This window comes from Micromys minutus, assembly GCF_963924665.1.
Source record: "Micromys minutus genome assembly, chromosome: 30".
NCBI lineage: Eukaryota > Metazoa > Chordata > Mammalia > Rodentia > Muridae > Micromys > Micromys minutus.
The window spans coordinates 17,774,626-17,790,454 of record NC_137965.1 but is presented as its reverse complement, the minus strand read 5'-3'; the positions used below and the strand labels follow the sequence as shown (position 1 = coordinate 17,790,454).

At 46.2% G+C, this 15,829-nt stretch overlaps 1 protein-coding gene across 1 annotated transcript in view; it reads right to left on the bottom strand.

Moving 5' to 3' along the window:
• The window catches only part of ARID1B (AT-rich interaction domain 1B), a 333,380-nt gene that overhangs the window by 235,012 nt on the left and 82,539 nt on the right, over positions 1–15,829 (bottom strand). Inside the window, exon 3 of the mRNA XM_080941684.1 lies at positions 2,022–2,171. Coding sequence (XP_080797810.1) covers positions 2,022–2,171 — 150 coding nt within the window. The remainder of the gene's footprint in view (positions 1–2,021; positions 2,172–15,829) is intronic.

Sequence of the window (15,829 nt, the reverse complement as noted above, 5' to 3'; positions counted from 1 at the left end):
AAGTGATTCAAGTAGTATTCATTAAAGCAGGCCCTGCCTGTGGCATGCTGTCAATATTTAAATATGAAGGATAGTAACTGACTAATTGCCATCTTCTGGAAGCCATCAGTGAACACTTCATGAAGGAAGTACATTTGAAGCATGGTCCTGAAGAAATGACAGGTGCTCCTTAATCAAACTGGTTTTACAACTGAGATTCATTTAGGCACATGGGCGTAAGGTGGGCCAGGCCGTCTGCACTAACGCATCAGATGAAGTGACCGAGCGCTTCGCACCCACGAAGAGTTCACAATAAGGCTCTGAAAACCCTTGCAAAGCCTTAGCTCTCAAAGCCCAGGTGCCAGTCACTCTGACCGAAGGGTGAGATGGGAAGTGCTTTAACATGTTCACACACGGCTGAGGAATAGATAACTCAAGGACTGCACACCGCACATCCACATCCCTGGACTGGCTGCTCACATTCTTAAAACATGCATATGTAGACAGAAGGACTAGAGAGTGCCTTCACTCTCTCCTGTGGCTTTAATATGCCTTCTTTAAACTTCATCACAAGTCTGTAATCAAAGTCATGTGGCAAATCCCAAAATACACTTTAAAATGCACTCTGGTAAAATTAAGGTCCATGGCGCTGGAGAAAAGGCTCAGCAGTTAAGAGCACTTGCTGCTCCTTCAGGCATGAGCTAGATTACCAGCAGCTCACAACCACCTGTAACTCTTGGGCATAAGCACTCCAGTATACATTGCTGTGCACACACCACACACAGTGAGAAGTAATATAAACATTTTGTACATTTCGACTATATATATTCACATATTCGTGCCATAAAGGAGGCCTTTAAAAGTGAGCAGGCCTGTGTGCCATGCTCATATTCTCCTTACCACACCCACCCACAACAGAGAAAGTGCAGAGGACAAGGTAAGCCCCTTCACAGGAGGACCAGATCGCTAACAGTGTGTCTGCGTTCACTACAAGACTCTCAGCTCTTCCCAACTGCTTGCTCCACTCAAGAGCAACAGTCTAAAACAAAAGAAAACATTTCACCAAATACTTATGTATTTCATACTATTTTTTAATTATGCAAACTACAACTGATGGCCCAATAGCAAATATTTATTCATCAAATATTTCTAATACATTTATGTATCTGTGTGTGCGTACACATGTGGCAGTCAGAGGAGAAACTGTGAGAGTCTAATTTCTTTCTATCTTGTGAGTCCTGGGGATTGGAGTCTGGCTCATTGGCTCAGGCAGGTGCCTTTCCTGCTCGCCCAGCTTACCTCCACCAGAACCTAGATGTGTGTGGTGGCAGCACTCAGGAGAGCAGCAGCAGGAGGATCAGAGGTGAGGCCATCTTGGCACATGCAAGTGAGACCGCCCCTCCTCAAATTACGAGAGAGAAGGGCAGAGCTGGGCAGAAAAGGAAAGGCCCAGAAACGGTTTACTATAGGGCAGCAGCTGTTCTGCTTGTATTTCTGTGCTCTGCAACTGAAGTGACTCCTCCATTCAGAAGTGAGTCTCAGCAGAATGACACTCCAAGGCGACCACGTTCCCATGCTGTGGCACTTAACATCCAAACTAAAAAGGCCAACCAGCATGGTCACATGACCTGCAACCCTTCTGACCAGGCCTCACTAAGTGGAAGGGCACCTTTGGGAAGATTCTAGAACACAACCGTGAATTGAGCTGATACTTCCTGCTGTCACCAGTCAGCAAAGCAAGCAGCTAGTGGAAGCCATTCTTCCCAGTTCTCAATCTCTCCTGTGTGTGTTGGGGGTTGGGGGGTGAAGGAAGAGGGAAGGAGGGAGGGAAGTGCTGGGTTAGAGGACTGCCTGGTCTTCATCGTCAGTTCTGGGATAGCCAAGGTACAGAGAAACTGTCTTGAACACCAATGGGGGTGGGGGGGCACTCAACACCCACAATAACTCTTAAAGGGCAGGAGGATTTCCAGAGCGCAGTCAGCCCCCGAGCACAGACCTGTGGAGAGAAGGAGACCCAGGCAGTGGCCATGCTTAGTGCTTACCTGCTGTGGCTGGTACCTCTGCTGGGATGGCGGCTGTAGGTACTGCGCCTGGGGCGGGAGGTGCGCCGGCTGCGGCTGCTGGTTGTAATAAGGCTGCTGGCCTTGCTGGCAGTAACCACTCACACCTTGCTGTCCGTACTGCGGTGGCATCTGTCAGAAAGTCAAATAGAGCAAATGAGGAACTGAAGGGGTGTGGGTGGGTATGGCTTTGACTCCATCCACGTGAAAAGGGATCCAAGTCAATGTCTTCATTGGATAAACTGACTTTCTGCTTCTGTTCACATACTATCCATGAAGTCACTGATGATGTGGCTTCGAAATGCTACTTCATCGGGCATCAAATATTCAAAGTCATCAAAGTCTAGTGGCAGGACGTTCCTCCCTGCCACTGACACTTAAAATGCTCCTGCTACGAAGGCCAAGAAGGCCTTACGATGATTCTAGTTCCATCCCCACCAAACAGGCAAACTCCCAAGAGTCCAGACAGTGCAGGCTAGTCCACATACTGCAGGGAGGCTGTGGTTGGACACAAAGGCATGATGTGCGTGCTTCTGGGTCAGATCACCCCCACCCTGTTCGTGACAGACGTGGGCAGCAGACGCTGCAAGAATTTGCACTTGATTTGCTAAGAGAAAGTGTGCACCAACAAAATCCCTTGACCTTAGGTGTGCCTCAAAGGCCCAAGTGTAGGAAGCTGGGCGGGGGGGGGGGGGGGGGGGGGGATAGTAGGACAGCCCCTCACCCCAGTCCCACCCACTTCTGTTGCCGTCCATGTGGAAATAAGGGTTCTGCATCCCATGTTCCACCCAGAGCTGCAGAACCAGCCTGTGCCCTCAAAACGGGGAGCCAGAGAAACTGCTTTTTCATTTGAGAGCATTGCCTCGGATTCTGTCACAGTAATGGAAGGCTAATATATATTCGGAGGATACAAACTATATCAAATAACACTGCCCTATATGTATTCTTGAAGGATGCGCGTCTAATAGAGTAGTTTTTGTAGTTGATAGGGCAGGTTAAAACACCTAATCTTGTATGACAAATACCAGAGCTAAAGCAGCCCAGCAGAGACCAGCCTCTCATTCACTGCTCTGAGGACAGCCCTCCTCATGTGGGATTACAGCCCTGAGACTGCTTCCAAGCTCCTTTCAAAGTGATCCCAACCCCAGAAATCTTTTTGTCCACCCCTCCCCCAACCCAATTATGAGAGCAGAAAAGAAATCCAAGAACCAGGCAATGACTGCACTCAGTTGCTGCAGATAAAGTCATCCTGTTAATAATGATACCACAATATGGTCCACAAGAGAACTCCAGGAACCTCAGCCCCAGGAGCCCACACACTTCAGAAACCAGAGGACCAGATCCACACTGAAGAGTCAAATTATCTACAAAACCACTGAGCAATGAAAGGGAGTGATACTAATATGTTTACCTCTAAGACAATTCATTAATTCACAGTACACACAATGAATCGGAGGGAAATAATGCAAAAGGGCTAATGTTCCTGTCTTTCAATCCAGGCCAATTGTTCGAAGCCTGCTGTGACCACTGTAAGCACAGTCATATGGTTTTCACACGGGCTTTTCATCATGTAGGCTGCTACAAGCAGATGAGTGTAAACCAAAATTAACAGCACTGCTAACATCTTTGCTTTATTTATTTTACAATTTGATATTTCACAATAAATGAAGTCAAGCCAAAGAATGCTATGAAGCATAACTCCACATGCCAGAACAGTCCACTCCCAGCCAGCACCTATGCCTCATCCCAAAACTAATGCAGTTCCACAAGGCAACCTTGTGAGGTTTGAAGCAGGGAGGATAACATGTCTGCCAGTGTTGAGATGTCTGTAAGGCTCAGCCAACCCAGCCAGCAACTCCCCTAGGAGTTAAGCTCTAACATGTTGACTCCATGGCTTACCGAAACTCTTACACACACATGGAGGTGTTGTCTGAGAGGGGAGCTCTGTCTGACAAGCAGACAAACTGCACAGCCCATTCACCACGGCCATGCACATGCAGCTGTAAAATTGGGGTGCATCATGATTTCACCCTGATTCTGGCAGCCAGAAGTTTTGTAATCTGGACTCTGGGTGCCCATACCAAGGCTGATGTTCCTTATGAAACTACAGGCTGTAATGTAGCATTACCTACCTCCTAAGCGCTGCCTTAAGAACCAATTTTTCAATATGGTGAGTGCCTACTGCTGGAATGAAGGCTCAATTCTTTAATGGTTAATTGGCTGTGTTTTGACCAATTTAGAAGTGGAGCTTTCAAACACCTGCTACATGCTTTTTCAGACTTATTAAATAAAATACCACTAATATGAAACACCCCAAGAACCCAGGAGCCCACTGTCACCAGGTACTCAGTACTACCACCCCCTGCTGTCTTTCATTATATTACTTCTGTGGTGCTAATGTCTGGGAAGCCTATGGGCATCAGAGACATACTGCAAAATCTATGTTGGCTCTTCAGAGGCTTGGGAGCTGACAGTTGTAACCGCATTTAGGATAAACAAAGACCAGAACCATGTGCCTCGTGCGAAGATCTGGAGCCATACTCACTTCTGCCTCAGGTGTCACCCTGACGCTGAGCAGGCGAGTTCAACACTATCGCTGTCCCCAGGCCTGACCACCTCATTTTACCGTGAGGACACCGACCAATTCAGCTACGTGTGTATTTGCTCCCACGCCAAAGCATGCTCGTGGCGGAGGACCTCCCAGCAAAGTTCTCTGATGAAAGAGTGCTGGCCAATGGGTCAGAGAAACAGCTATCTGCTTGTGAGATTTAAACTTGTCAAATTCGGTCACCTGTGCTGAGCACCAGACCTGAGCCCAGGTTCCCTCTATCCACCGGTGGGAAGTCAGCACCGCACCAACACCCGGGCCCGGTAGCCATCGGTCATACTGCAACCACAGGCCCTGTGCTTCAGTCCATGGCTACTCTATAAAGCATCACCAAACTAAGCTAATGTGAAATCTCCAGAAATATCTGGGACCCAATGCTCTCTCATGACTTTAAAAAAGACTATTTCACTAGTTTTTAAACACTTCTACACTTGAAAACAACTTCTCTTGTGAAAGCTGAATGTTTCCAAGTATTCTACTGGAGAAGGGGCGTGTGCCTGAAGGTGACGCACCTCCCTCAAGTGTTCCCTCCAGGAAATTATCCCAACATAAGGGACACTAGTCTCAATCTGTGTCACGAGGGCACACTGCCCCGTTTTTCACTTCACCATGTCTGGCCTTTCTGCTCATATTCCAAAATTAATGAACCATCCAAGTTTTCCTTCTCCCTCCTTACCGCTGACCTCATGACCAGCAGGTCCTTGTATACAGCGGCTATGACACACTACACTCCTCTGTCAGCCCTGTCCCAATTATCAGGAAGAAGCACTCTAACTGGCATGAAAGGTAAACAGGAAAGACCAACCATTATAACCCACAACTGAGTTTTCTATTACAGTGAAAAAGGTGACATTAAACACATACAACACTGTCAAGACATACATTTCAAAATCTTTGAAATCTAAAAACACCATGTTAAGTCAAAAAAAAAAGCAAGGAAAGGTTACAATGGCATCAGACCATTTGTATGTGGTGTGTATTGGTTATGAACTCACATACAGTAACAATATAAAAGCATCCACCGAAAAGGAAATACCCGTCACATTCTGTGAAGGGTAGAATTTCAGCCTTTACAAAAGAGATGGGAGGCTGCGAAAGTATCTCAGTGTGTCCACTTAGTAGGCAAGGGACCTGGGCTCTATTCCTAGTGGAAAAAGAACAGAGGGAAAGGAAGGGGCTAAAGTACGGGCACCAGGATAAGGGTGAGTGGGCAGAGCTTGAGAAGGGGCAGGGTGCGGTAAAATGTATAATCTCACTGTGGTTATATGAAATACTTGTTTCCATGGGCTCCTGATCTTGTTTTTGTGCTTAAATTCCTAATTTTACACCTTAAAATCAGGATCTTGCCTCAACTAGTACCTTCGAGCCCTCAAAGGAAGGGACATGGGAACAGCACACTCAGGCTGGGAACCTAGGAGGGTCCTCAAGACCTCCAGAAAGGATTAGCCTGGGGCAGGACTCCTCTGTGGCCTCACTCACTAACCATAGTCCTAAGGGTTGCAAAATCTTGGGCCAGCTTTTCCTGTGTTTCCTACAGCAGATATTGCAAGGCACTTACTTCAGGAAGTCAGCACTACGGTGAACAGAGTTTGTAAAACAGACAGGCTGTAAAAACGAAGCATATAACAGGAGCACATTGAAGGGACCAGACATCCTTACAAAGGTCAGAGCCTATCCACCCTTGAACACAGCCATCTCAGAACTGCACACCTCAAGGGCCTTTCTGGCTGAATTCAGTATGTAGAGACCACTCACCCTAAGACAGAGCTCAGTGAGGAACATCCACTGAACCTCCCAGAACACCCATTAGATACCACAGCCTTGATCCCCCAGTGAGCCCTAAGTTAACAGGAGTCCAGGCTAACTGCCTCCCTCCAAAGCAGCATGTGAAACAGCTGAAAGAACTGACAGCCAACCGTGAGCTTCAGCACACTAACACTGAGGTACTGTCCAGCTTCCGCTGAGGACATCTTGCCTTTGCACACCTGAATCGACTTACCCCATCAGTTCATGCGTGCTCCTGAAGAAAGGCAACTTTTGAGCAGACTGTCCCACACCTATCACCAACACATGAGCGGTAAACAAGCTCACTGGTGTGGCCTGAGATGAGTGAGCTCTTGCCCGCCCTGCATTCCACACAGGTCCACCCTCTACCCAAGCTACGCACGAGACTTACATGCTGAGGAGCTTGCTGTTCAGTGACGCTCAACCCATTCAAGTAGCGGACAGCACAGCCTGTCCTAGCTTGCCTACTGCTGCTGGGATTAACATCATGAACAGAAGCCATGGGGGCAGGGTGGTTCGAGGCCACAGTCAATCATGAAGAAATCATGATTGTCAGGGCAGGAACCTGGAGGCAGGAACTGAAACAGAGCACACTCAGGAGCATTGCTTGCTGGCTTGCTCCCCACTGCTCACTCAACTTGCTTTTTACCACAACCCAGGACCACCTGCCCACCTAGGTGCTCTGGGGTGGTACCACCCACAGTGGGTTGGGGCCTGCCACATCAATCATTAATCATGAAAATGCCACACAGCCTTGCCTACAGTCCAAGCTTAGGGAGGCATTTTCTCAGTTGAAGTTCCCTCTTCCCAAATTACCAGCTGTGTCAAGTTAAACACAAACCCAGGCACACGTCCATCTCCAGACTTCAGCAGCCAGAGTCGAGGCTGCCCCACTCCAGCCCCCTGCAGCCAGCGTTCTACATCCCCTCTGCAAGGCTCTTGGGCTTGCTTCTCCAGTAAGAGTGGAAACACACATTGGTGTGCTTACGTGGCTGGATTATCTCACATCTGGTCAGGGTTTTAAAGGACAGCGTATATACACAGTGCAGTTTATCCATAAATGCTTGGGTTGCTCCCCATCCGTGGGCTTTATGCATATGTTCTGAACAAGGCCTTAAAAGCATCCATCTAAACCCCATTTCCACTTGCTCAGGTGCATCCAGAAGTGGACTGCTAAGGCCTCTCGTGATGCTTGGTTTAACCCTTATCCCCGCATGCTGCTGTACACAACACTAGAACTGTGTGACATCTCCACAAGCCCTCAAGAACAGTCATGTCACTCACTGAGCTTTCCCTAATGACATGTATGGGCATGTATGTCACTTCACCTGTAGAGTGGCCACTGCTGAAGTCCCCAGGGAAACACCTCTTCCTTCCTTTGTTCCTTTCTCATCTGTGTGGGTCTGTCACTCCTGGCTTGTAGGAGGGTATTAAACTTTCAAACACTTTCTTGCTGTGGTTCTGCCGCTTGCTTTCTTCTTGTCCCGTAAGTTTTCGTTTTTCGATTTTGTTGTTGTGGCTTACTGCTTTCACGGCATGACAGTGTTCTTCTGTGTGTTCTGCCCGAGGGTCATGGACTTTCCTAGCCTGAAGCTTCTTTCTTAGGCCTGTCACCCACTAAGAGTTCATTTTTGAATGCCAGTATTTAAGTCAGGTGTGGCGTAGGATTGTTTTCTCTGAAAAGCTGCTCAGCCTGCCACTCCTGTCCTGTCCTTTGATTCTAAGTACAGTTCAGCATTTGCACTTTAAAGAAAAACAGTAGAATACTAAATGCAGGCACACTCAATGCACCGATATGTGAGGGCCAAGCAGATCACAGAAACCATGCCATAGGACAGGAGAGACTAAAGGGGACAGAAGGAGCTTTCTAGAAACGATAGAAATATTCTTATTTTCTGGATAGTTTTATGAATTCTTGAACATTTGTCAGAAACCATCAAATTCTATATAACTTAAAATCTGAGCACTATAACGTATGTAAATCGTGCCTTAAAATATTGTGAGAATGTACATCTACATCTAATAAATAGGAGACTGAAACTGTAGACCTCACACTGCTACTATCCCATGAGACATTTAATACACATATTTAACATTCAAGCTAGGTGCCTAATGATGGTTTCTCAGATTTTTAGTTCACATAAGAAAAATTACAGAGCATCTGGGCATACTGAAATAATTATGACTTTTCTTCAAATAAAAAAGCAAGTGTCTAAGATAGGTCACGTTGTGTATAGAGCAACATCTTTTTTCCTTGAATTCTGTCTCTGGGTATTTATCTTAAAGGGAAAAAAGTGAAGCAACTAAGCAAACATTTGCACAGCTGGGCGTTTAATTCTGCATACTGAAAATGTAGAAATCTAAATGTCCATCAGCAGCAGACTCAATGAAGAGAGAAGGAAGTCAAAACATAATAGGGCCCCGAGGCACCGGGTCCCCCGATAGAAGGCATAAGGAGCCCGGGTCATACTGCCAAGAATAAATAATGCTGTTTTACCATGAAAACATGGAGGTGCGCAGGTACAAAGGCCCACTTATCTACAGACTAGACCGTTATCAAACCCTCAGTCTGCTTAGCCTTTTCCATGACTACAGAACAAAATGAAATTCATTTCTGATTATTTACTACCATGTGCTAAGAGTCAACAAAAAATACACGGTAGCAATTTACCTTTAAAAGCAGAAATCCCCATCATTTGTTTTTCATTAGTAGATTTAGGCCCTTCTAGGTAAAATCTACTCAACTGAAAAAAAAAAAAAAAAATCTCAGGAAAAACAAAACAAAAAAACTTAAGTTCAACAAATCCACTCAAGTGAGGCAAATTCTTCTGGCTTCTGCATTCACAGAAATATCGAATGTTTTCCCTGCATGAGAGAAACAGCAAGACATTCACACACCCAGCTGATGCTCGGATGAACCAGCTGCAAGAAACCCACCCTTAGGGCTGCCAAAAGGAAGGTTCCTTCCACTGGGGCTTACTCCAAGCCCCCAACTGAGAGGAATTAACAACTTGGGTGCTTTTTCTCTCTGCTTTTATTTTAAAAGGGGGAGGGAGGGAGAGCACACGTGCCTGTCCCAGGGCTCATGTTAAGAGAAACTACTCCACAGCTTCCTCAAACTAGTTCTTTATGCCTGAAACATAAGCAACAAATGAGCACGGTGTTCTGCATGCACGATGTGCACTTGCACCAAGTGTCTTCCCTTCAGAGAGAGACAGAGACAGAGACAGAGAAAGACAGAGACAGAGAGAGCTGGGGCAAAGAAAGAGTTGGCAAAGCACTCCAGGGTCATTTCAGGGTCAAAGCACTGCCCTACCCTTGATCCAGTAGGTGGCGGTGCACAGGAGCTCCAGGTGCTTCAAGCGGCAGGGACCCCACCCCCACTTCTGTTCCCTGGTTCACAGCAGGTTCACCTACACCACAAACACTGCTGCTTATTCACTCAAACACAAACAAGCCTGGAATGATTTACCCAACCAACACCCTCCGACCACCCGCCTCCTCCTAGAAATTTAAGCATTCATGTAGTGACATAGACTTACATTTTAGTTTGTGAAACAATTAAAAGTTCTCATTTTTTACTAGCAACAGCCCTTTTTAATGGCAATTTTGTCACTAAACTTTCTTAGTAAGGTACATGGAATAGAAGGTTTTCGGATAGATAAAAACAAAAAGTAGCAGACAGCATTATATTGCTTGGGCTTCTTTCCAGTTATTATTCATGGCCAACAAAATCTCACAGCTGACTCGAGGTCCAACTGCTTTCTATTTAGCAAATCACAGTGCAAATGAAGAAGAGGTCAGACCAGTGTTCTTCAGAGGGATAGTCTTTAGGGCTGGGGGAACGAAATGACAGTGTCTCTTGTAACCTCAATTTCCAGGAGTCAGGGATCTGTCCAGAACAGCCTTTATTTACTCTTAATAAGCATTATGAATCTATTATCCGTGAATTGATTTAGATTCCTCTTACGTTCACTTGTATTTCCAGCCTATGCTACCTCTTTAGGACAGCAATTCTGCAACATTATTATCCATTTTACAAAGTGGTAAATCTTCTAATTTTCATAAAATTAACTATGTCGAGCTTCATGGAGTGTGCCCTAACTCACATGTGATTTAGATTAATAAATGTATGGTCAGACAAGAAAGGCCACTGCCTTTCCTTTACCAGATAAGATCTTGCTCTCCGAAGCCTCTGTCTCTTGATGGACAGTTTCTGATGGTGGGTTTGTCTTTACAGCTGCTAAAACAGCATGGATGATTCCAAAGGCAAATGCTCTAGGCTGCATGGAAGAGCAGGACGACCCTCCTTGTCACCTTTACAAAGGGTCCTTCTACCACCTCAGTGTACAAGGCCCACCGTCCACTTTATTTAAGAATTCATAAGTAAATTGGGAGTGAAACACTTTCCATTACAACCGAGTTGACTGTGCACAAAATTAACATTCAAGTGTATTGTTAGTTTTAAGTTCATACATATGTAAGAACATGTATGTTCGTACACGTACACACACACACACACACACACACACACACACACACACACACGTAGTTTTACATCCCCAAGCATTCATCAAGTATATTCAACACATGAATCTATAAAGTCTACAGAGTGTTTTCAGATAAAACATGGGCACAAAAGAAAGAGAACTCTGCTTTAGTCTATGTGTAACATGGTAATGAATCTTACTCCAAACATTTTAGTTATAAAAGACTGTTCATTTCCTACTTATGTGAATTTGCCAAGGCAGAGGAAAGCAAGATTACCAACTCATACTGCCTGCTGCTGAAAACCACACCCAGAAGAGAGCAGTCAACAATCTTCCATAGTCCACCGATGAGCCTATATACAGCAGTATCAGCTGGAAGATTTTTGACAGTGCGGAGCCATGCTGACGGGAAGCTCTAACACTTCTGCTACGTCACAACACTAGCTTACAAGTCTTCTCCCTCCCCAAACATGGGCAGTCATCTTGACAATGCAAATGAACACGGCTCCACAGTGTTTCTCCCATGGAAGTCATCAAGTGGACAGAAAGAGAAAGGGCTCCAGGTGATCTATGCAAACACTCCCAGAAGCAGCACCTCCTCAGCAGAGGTGACCAGAAAATAGAAGGGCCAGTGCCACCTCCCCAAGGGAATTTGCTCATCTCCATCCGAGAAAGTGCAGGCTGCAGAAGGCACACAGATGAGCTCATTTCCTTGGAATGAAGACATCCTTCTTATTATATTATTGCCAATAGCATTCTATAGATACTTCTGAATCTATAAAGCAGGATGGTTTAGTGACGAAAAAAAATAGAAAACCCAAATGAAAGCCCTGTAACAGCACTCTGCACACACCCAAGACCAGCAGGGAATTCTGGGAGGACTTTACAATGAGAGCCAGGCTGCTCTTGCCCACAGGCACGTGGGAAGACTTTTTTCACTGCACCTGAGAATCAGAAAGCCTGTGACCACGTAGGAGCTACATGGGAGCCGTGTGCCTACCTGCCCTCCTGGCAGATTCCATGGTTACACAGACAGAAGGAGGAGTGGAGAGATTCCCAGTTTCCTACATCAACCTAGCTGCCAACATGGATGCGCCAACAGGGAATTTCTGAGAATTTTCGAGAGATAACCTTTGTTGAGGCTGCAATGTCAGACTGTAGCTGCATGACAGGACCACGTGCAAGGAATATTCAATTAAAAAGGCTGTTCTCTCTGAGGTAGCTAGTGAGGAGAGCTAGAGATACAGAAAGGACGGATTTTAGAAGAGCCAATGAAGACAGCAGCAGGCAGGAAGCCAGGGAATGGGAGGAGAGACACACACATGCAGATCATATGTTACCTTCAGGATTTTAGGTCACAGGGGCAAAGGGTAAGTGTGGGTATCCGTGTGTGTGTGTGTGTGTGTGTGTGTGTGTGTGTGTGTGTGTGTGTGACTTTATGTATGTTTATGTATTATACAAGTGAGTATGTGAGTTTGTAGCCCTGTATGTGTGATTGTGAGTGGTTTTTAGATGTAGTCTTTGAAGTTGTTCCATGATTTCTATTTTTAGATGATATAAAAAATTATATAGAGTCCCATTTGATGGGACTTCTGTTGTTGTTTTATGAGTGATCTGAAGGTAGGGTCTCATGACTGTGGCCTACAGGGTAAGTAAGAAGTATAGTTTCTGTATCCTTTTTAATCGCCCATATACAGATGTGTACACTGGTAAAAACACCATTAAATAAAAAAGAAGAAGAAAGAGGAGGAGAAGATCTCAAAACTGAAAAATCCAAAAACTGTGGTTTGAAATATGGTCTTTTAAAAGTGCACCATCTAAGGATGTCACAAGGCTAAGGGAAGCACGATCAGCCACGGTGAGAGGATGCACCGGAGGAGAGGAACAAAAGCACTGGGAAAATCCCGAGACCCGGGCTGTTCCCAAGCCTGGGACTGAAGCAGCCTCAGGCTGAGAGCAGACTTGTGGGGCCAGAGAGAGCAACGTGAAGCTCCAGGAGGCCAGGGGTCAGTGTGGGGTGAGAGTGAGAGAGTAAGGTGGCCGAGAGCAGGAGCCCTGGCTCTGGGAGTCCGGAGATTAAAAAAGAAAGCAGGACACTAACAAGGTCCCAGGCGGGGGGGGGGGGGGGGGGGGGAGAGTGTCTACTGCCAAGCTGGCCTCACACTCACTATGTAGCAAAAGGATAGCCTTGAACTTCTGATATTGCCTCTGTCCCAGGAAGTGCAGGGAACACTGGGTGTCATGATGCTACTACACACACACTATGAAGCCCAGAGGTACAACTTTTTTCTGAGCTAGGGTTTATAGGTGTGTGTGTCCACATCCAGTTTAGTTTTTGGCTCATTCTTTAGCAAACACCCAGAAACATCTTCCTACCCCTAAAGTAAAAAATAATAATAATAATTGAAAAAAAATCTAGCTGAGGTGGTTATGCACAGTGTACTCAGGGTGCTGAAGCAGGAGAATCCCACAGTTCAAGGCCAGCCTGCATGTCATAGTCAATGGAAGGGAGGGCCGTGTGGCACACTGTTTAAGATAAGTAGAAAGGAAGGCCTCCGGCTTACTTTGCTTTTCCAGATGGAACCCCCAAGAGCATCTCAGGCTATCTGCCTATATGGATGGATGCATGTGTAAAAGCCACTGGACAAGCTGCTGGGAAATCCTAGAGAAATCCTCTTCCAATCTGCATCAAATCAAACCCTCTTCTGACCCTCCTGTTACCCTACATTAGAAATACGAGAAAATGGTCTTCAGTTTAAACATTTCCTTTATTCTACATTAGCAAATGATTACTAAAAGCATAAAACTTCTGAAACAACAAAGGGCCACTAATGTTTTCTTATGCAAGTCTTAAATAAGTACACACATTTCTGAATGCACACGCATCACTGTGCTTAGCACGGGACGCTGCAGCATTAGGCTGGGATACAGCACTTGGGAAAGCCTGGTTCTGAGCTCAGCACTGCAGCAGTACAGGGAGGGCCCACACAGACCTTGGAGGAAGCCTACAAGTCGTTTTCTAACTTCGTCTTTCCTATACTTCCTTCTCACACATGCCTCCTTCCATTCCTTCCATCCCCCTCCCCCAACACACACTTAGAAAACAGCTCCTTCCTCACTCTTCTCTCCTTTCCTCCTCTCTTTTTTCTCTGGGTGGCATCAGCCTGCTCTCTCACCACCTGGCCCCATATAACAGCTCGAACATCCCCTCAGGGGGGCATCTGGGCCCCCAGAGGCCAGCAGTCCCCACTGGAACAGACTTCTGAAACTGAGGGCTGGCAGGCGCCTCCTCTGATTACAGTTTGCCATCTGCTGCTGCAGAGAGGCTTGAGATGTGGGCTGTTGAATTTCTGTTTTGCTTCTCTCAGACATGAAAGAACTGACTTCGTTTTCCTGTGAAAGAGCAAGTGTGGAGCACAGGAACACAGCATGTGCATATGCACATGCACACACATTCCTGAACATAGACATACACACACATACACACTCTCACACACACGTACACACAAACCCTATGCAATACATTCACAAGCAGAGAGCATATGGATAGAGTTCGATTCCCAGTGAGAGCTGGCATAATACTTACAAAACAATAGGGCATAAACCCTCTCCTCCTGAAACAGAAAAACCATGCGATGCTCTCAAAAATAAAATTGTTATGTCTGCAGAGTGTTTAATGTGATATGAAAAAGAATCCACTAGAACACCTCTTATAATACTTGTTTTGAGGCAGTTCATTCCCAAAACACATTTTCCATTGCTATAATCTTTCAAAGTGCTCATCTATCTGGCTTTTACAGTAATCTGCAAGTGTGAAACAAATATACAATGCACAGTGGGGACGTGCAAGGGCTTAATCTACTGTACCATTTGCCAAAACCAAGAGTTGCGGGGCAGAGCCGCAGAGTGCTTATCAATTCCACTGGTCTAAGGAACAGATACGGCTTCTGTGATTTTCATCACTGTGCTCCACAGCTGACTGAGTGTCAGGCCAATGCCAAACTACAGGTTCCATTTGAATGACATATGGCTGCTGTCAACCAGAGACATGTTACAGCATTAAACAACACAAGTAGACAGAACAAGAATACAAAATATCAAATTAGCCTTCCCTGACTCAGACTGTGCATCCCCGGTCTTTCAGAAGCAATTCTGTGCAGTGGGTTTGTTCTGGCACCTTCCCGACCCTGGGACACCACACACCACCCAGTGTGGACATTGTGACAGGCAGGGACACACAGGCCAGCACAGCTGGGAAAGCCTCTCAGTGCTCAGCAGTCAAGGGCTGAAGTAAGTCTCAGGCCTTCCTGCCTCTGTTAGAACAAATCACTTCCTCGACCAGCAGTTACCACACCTCCCCAGGATAAAACAACGGTGTTGTCCACCTCACTGAGTAGCAGCTGCTAGGAGAATACACTCTTCAGTGGGCGACTATGCAGACAGCCACACGACACTAAGATTTAGCTCACCAGAGCAGGACCTCGAGCACACTTCGGTAGTACAGCCGTGAGCCTGCTTTGGCATTCAGATAACTCTGTCCTCTGCTCCTTAGAGAAAGGACTTCAAGACAATGACTTTCCACCCTGCTGCCAGGAGACCCAGACAAGACAGCACACACCCTTTGACTTGCCCTGTGACGCAAAGAAACACAAACACAAAGAATGTTCCTGGGTGTGTGCATAGCAATACCACTGTCAGGTGTGCATGCTCGTACTCGGAAAGGCCAGGGTGCTGTGGACACGGCCGTGCAGCTCCAAACAGGTTCCGCCATCCCCGCACACTACCCTTCAGTCTTCCTGGCTTCTGCCGCCAAGGAACCCAGCAGTTCTTGCTGTGCGAAACTAGACATTGTGGATGATAAACATGGCTCAGAAAATGGAAGAAAGATAAGCAAAGGGCTGGAGAAC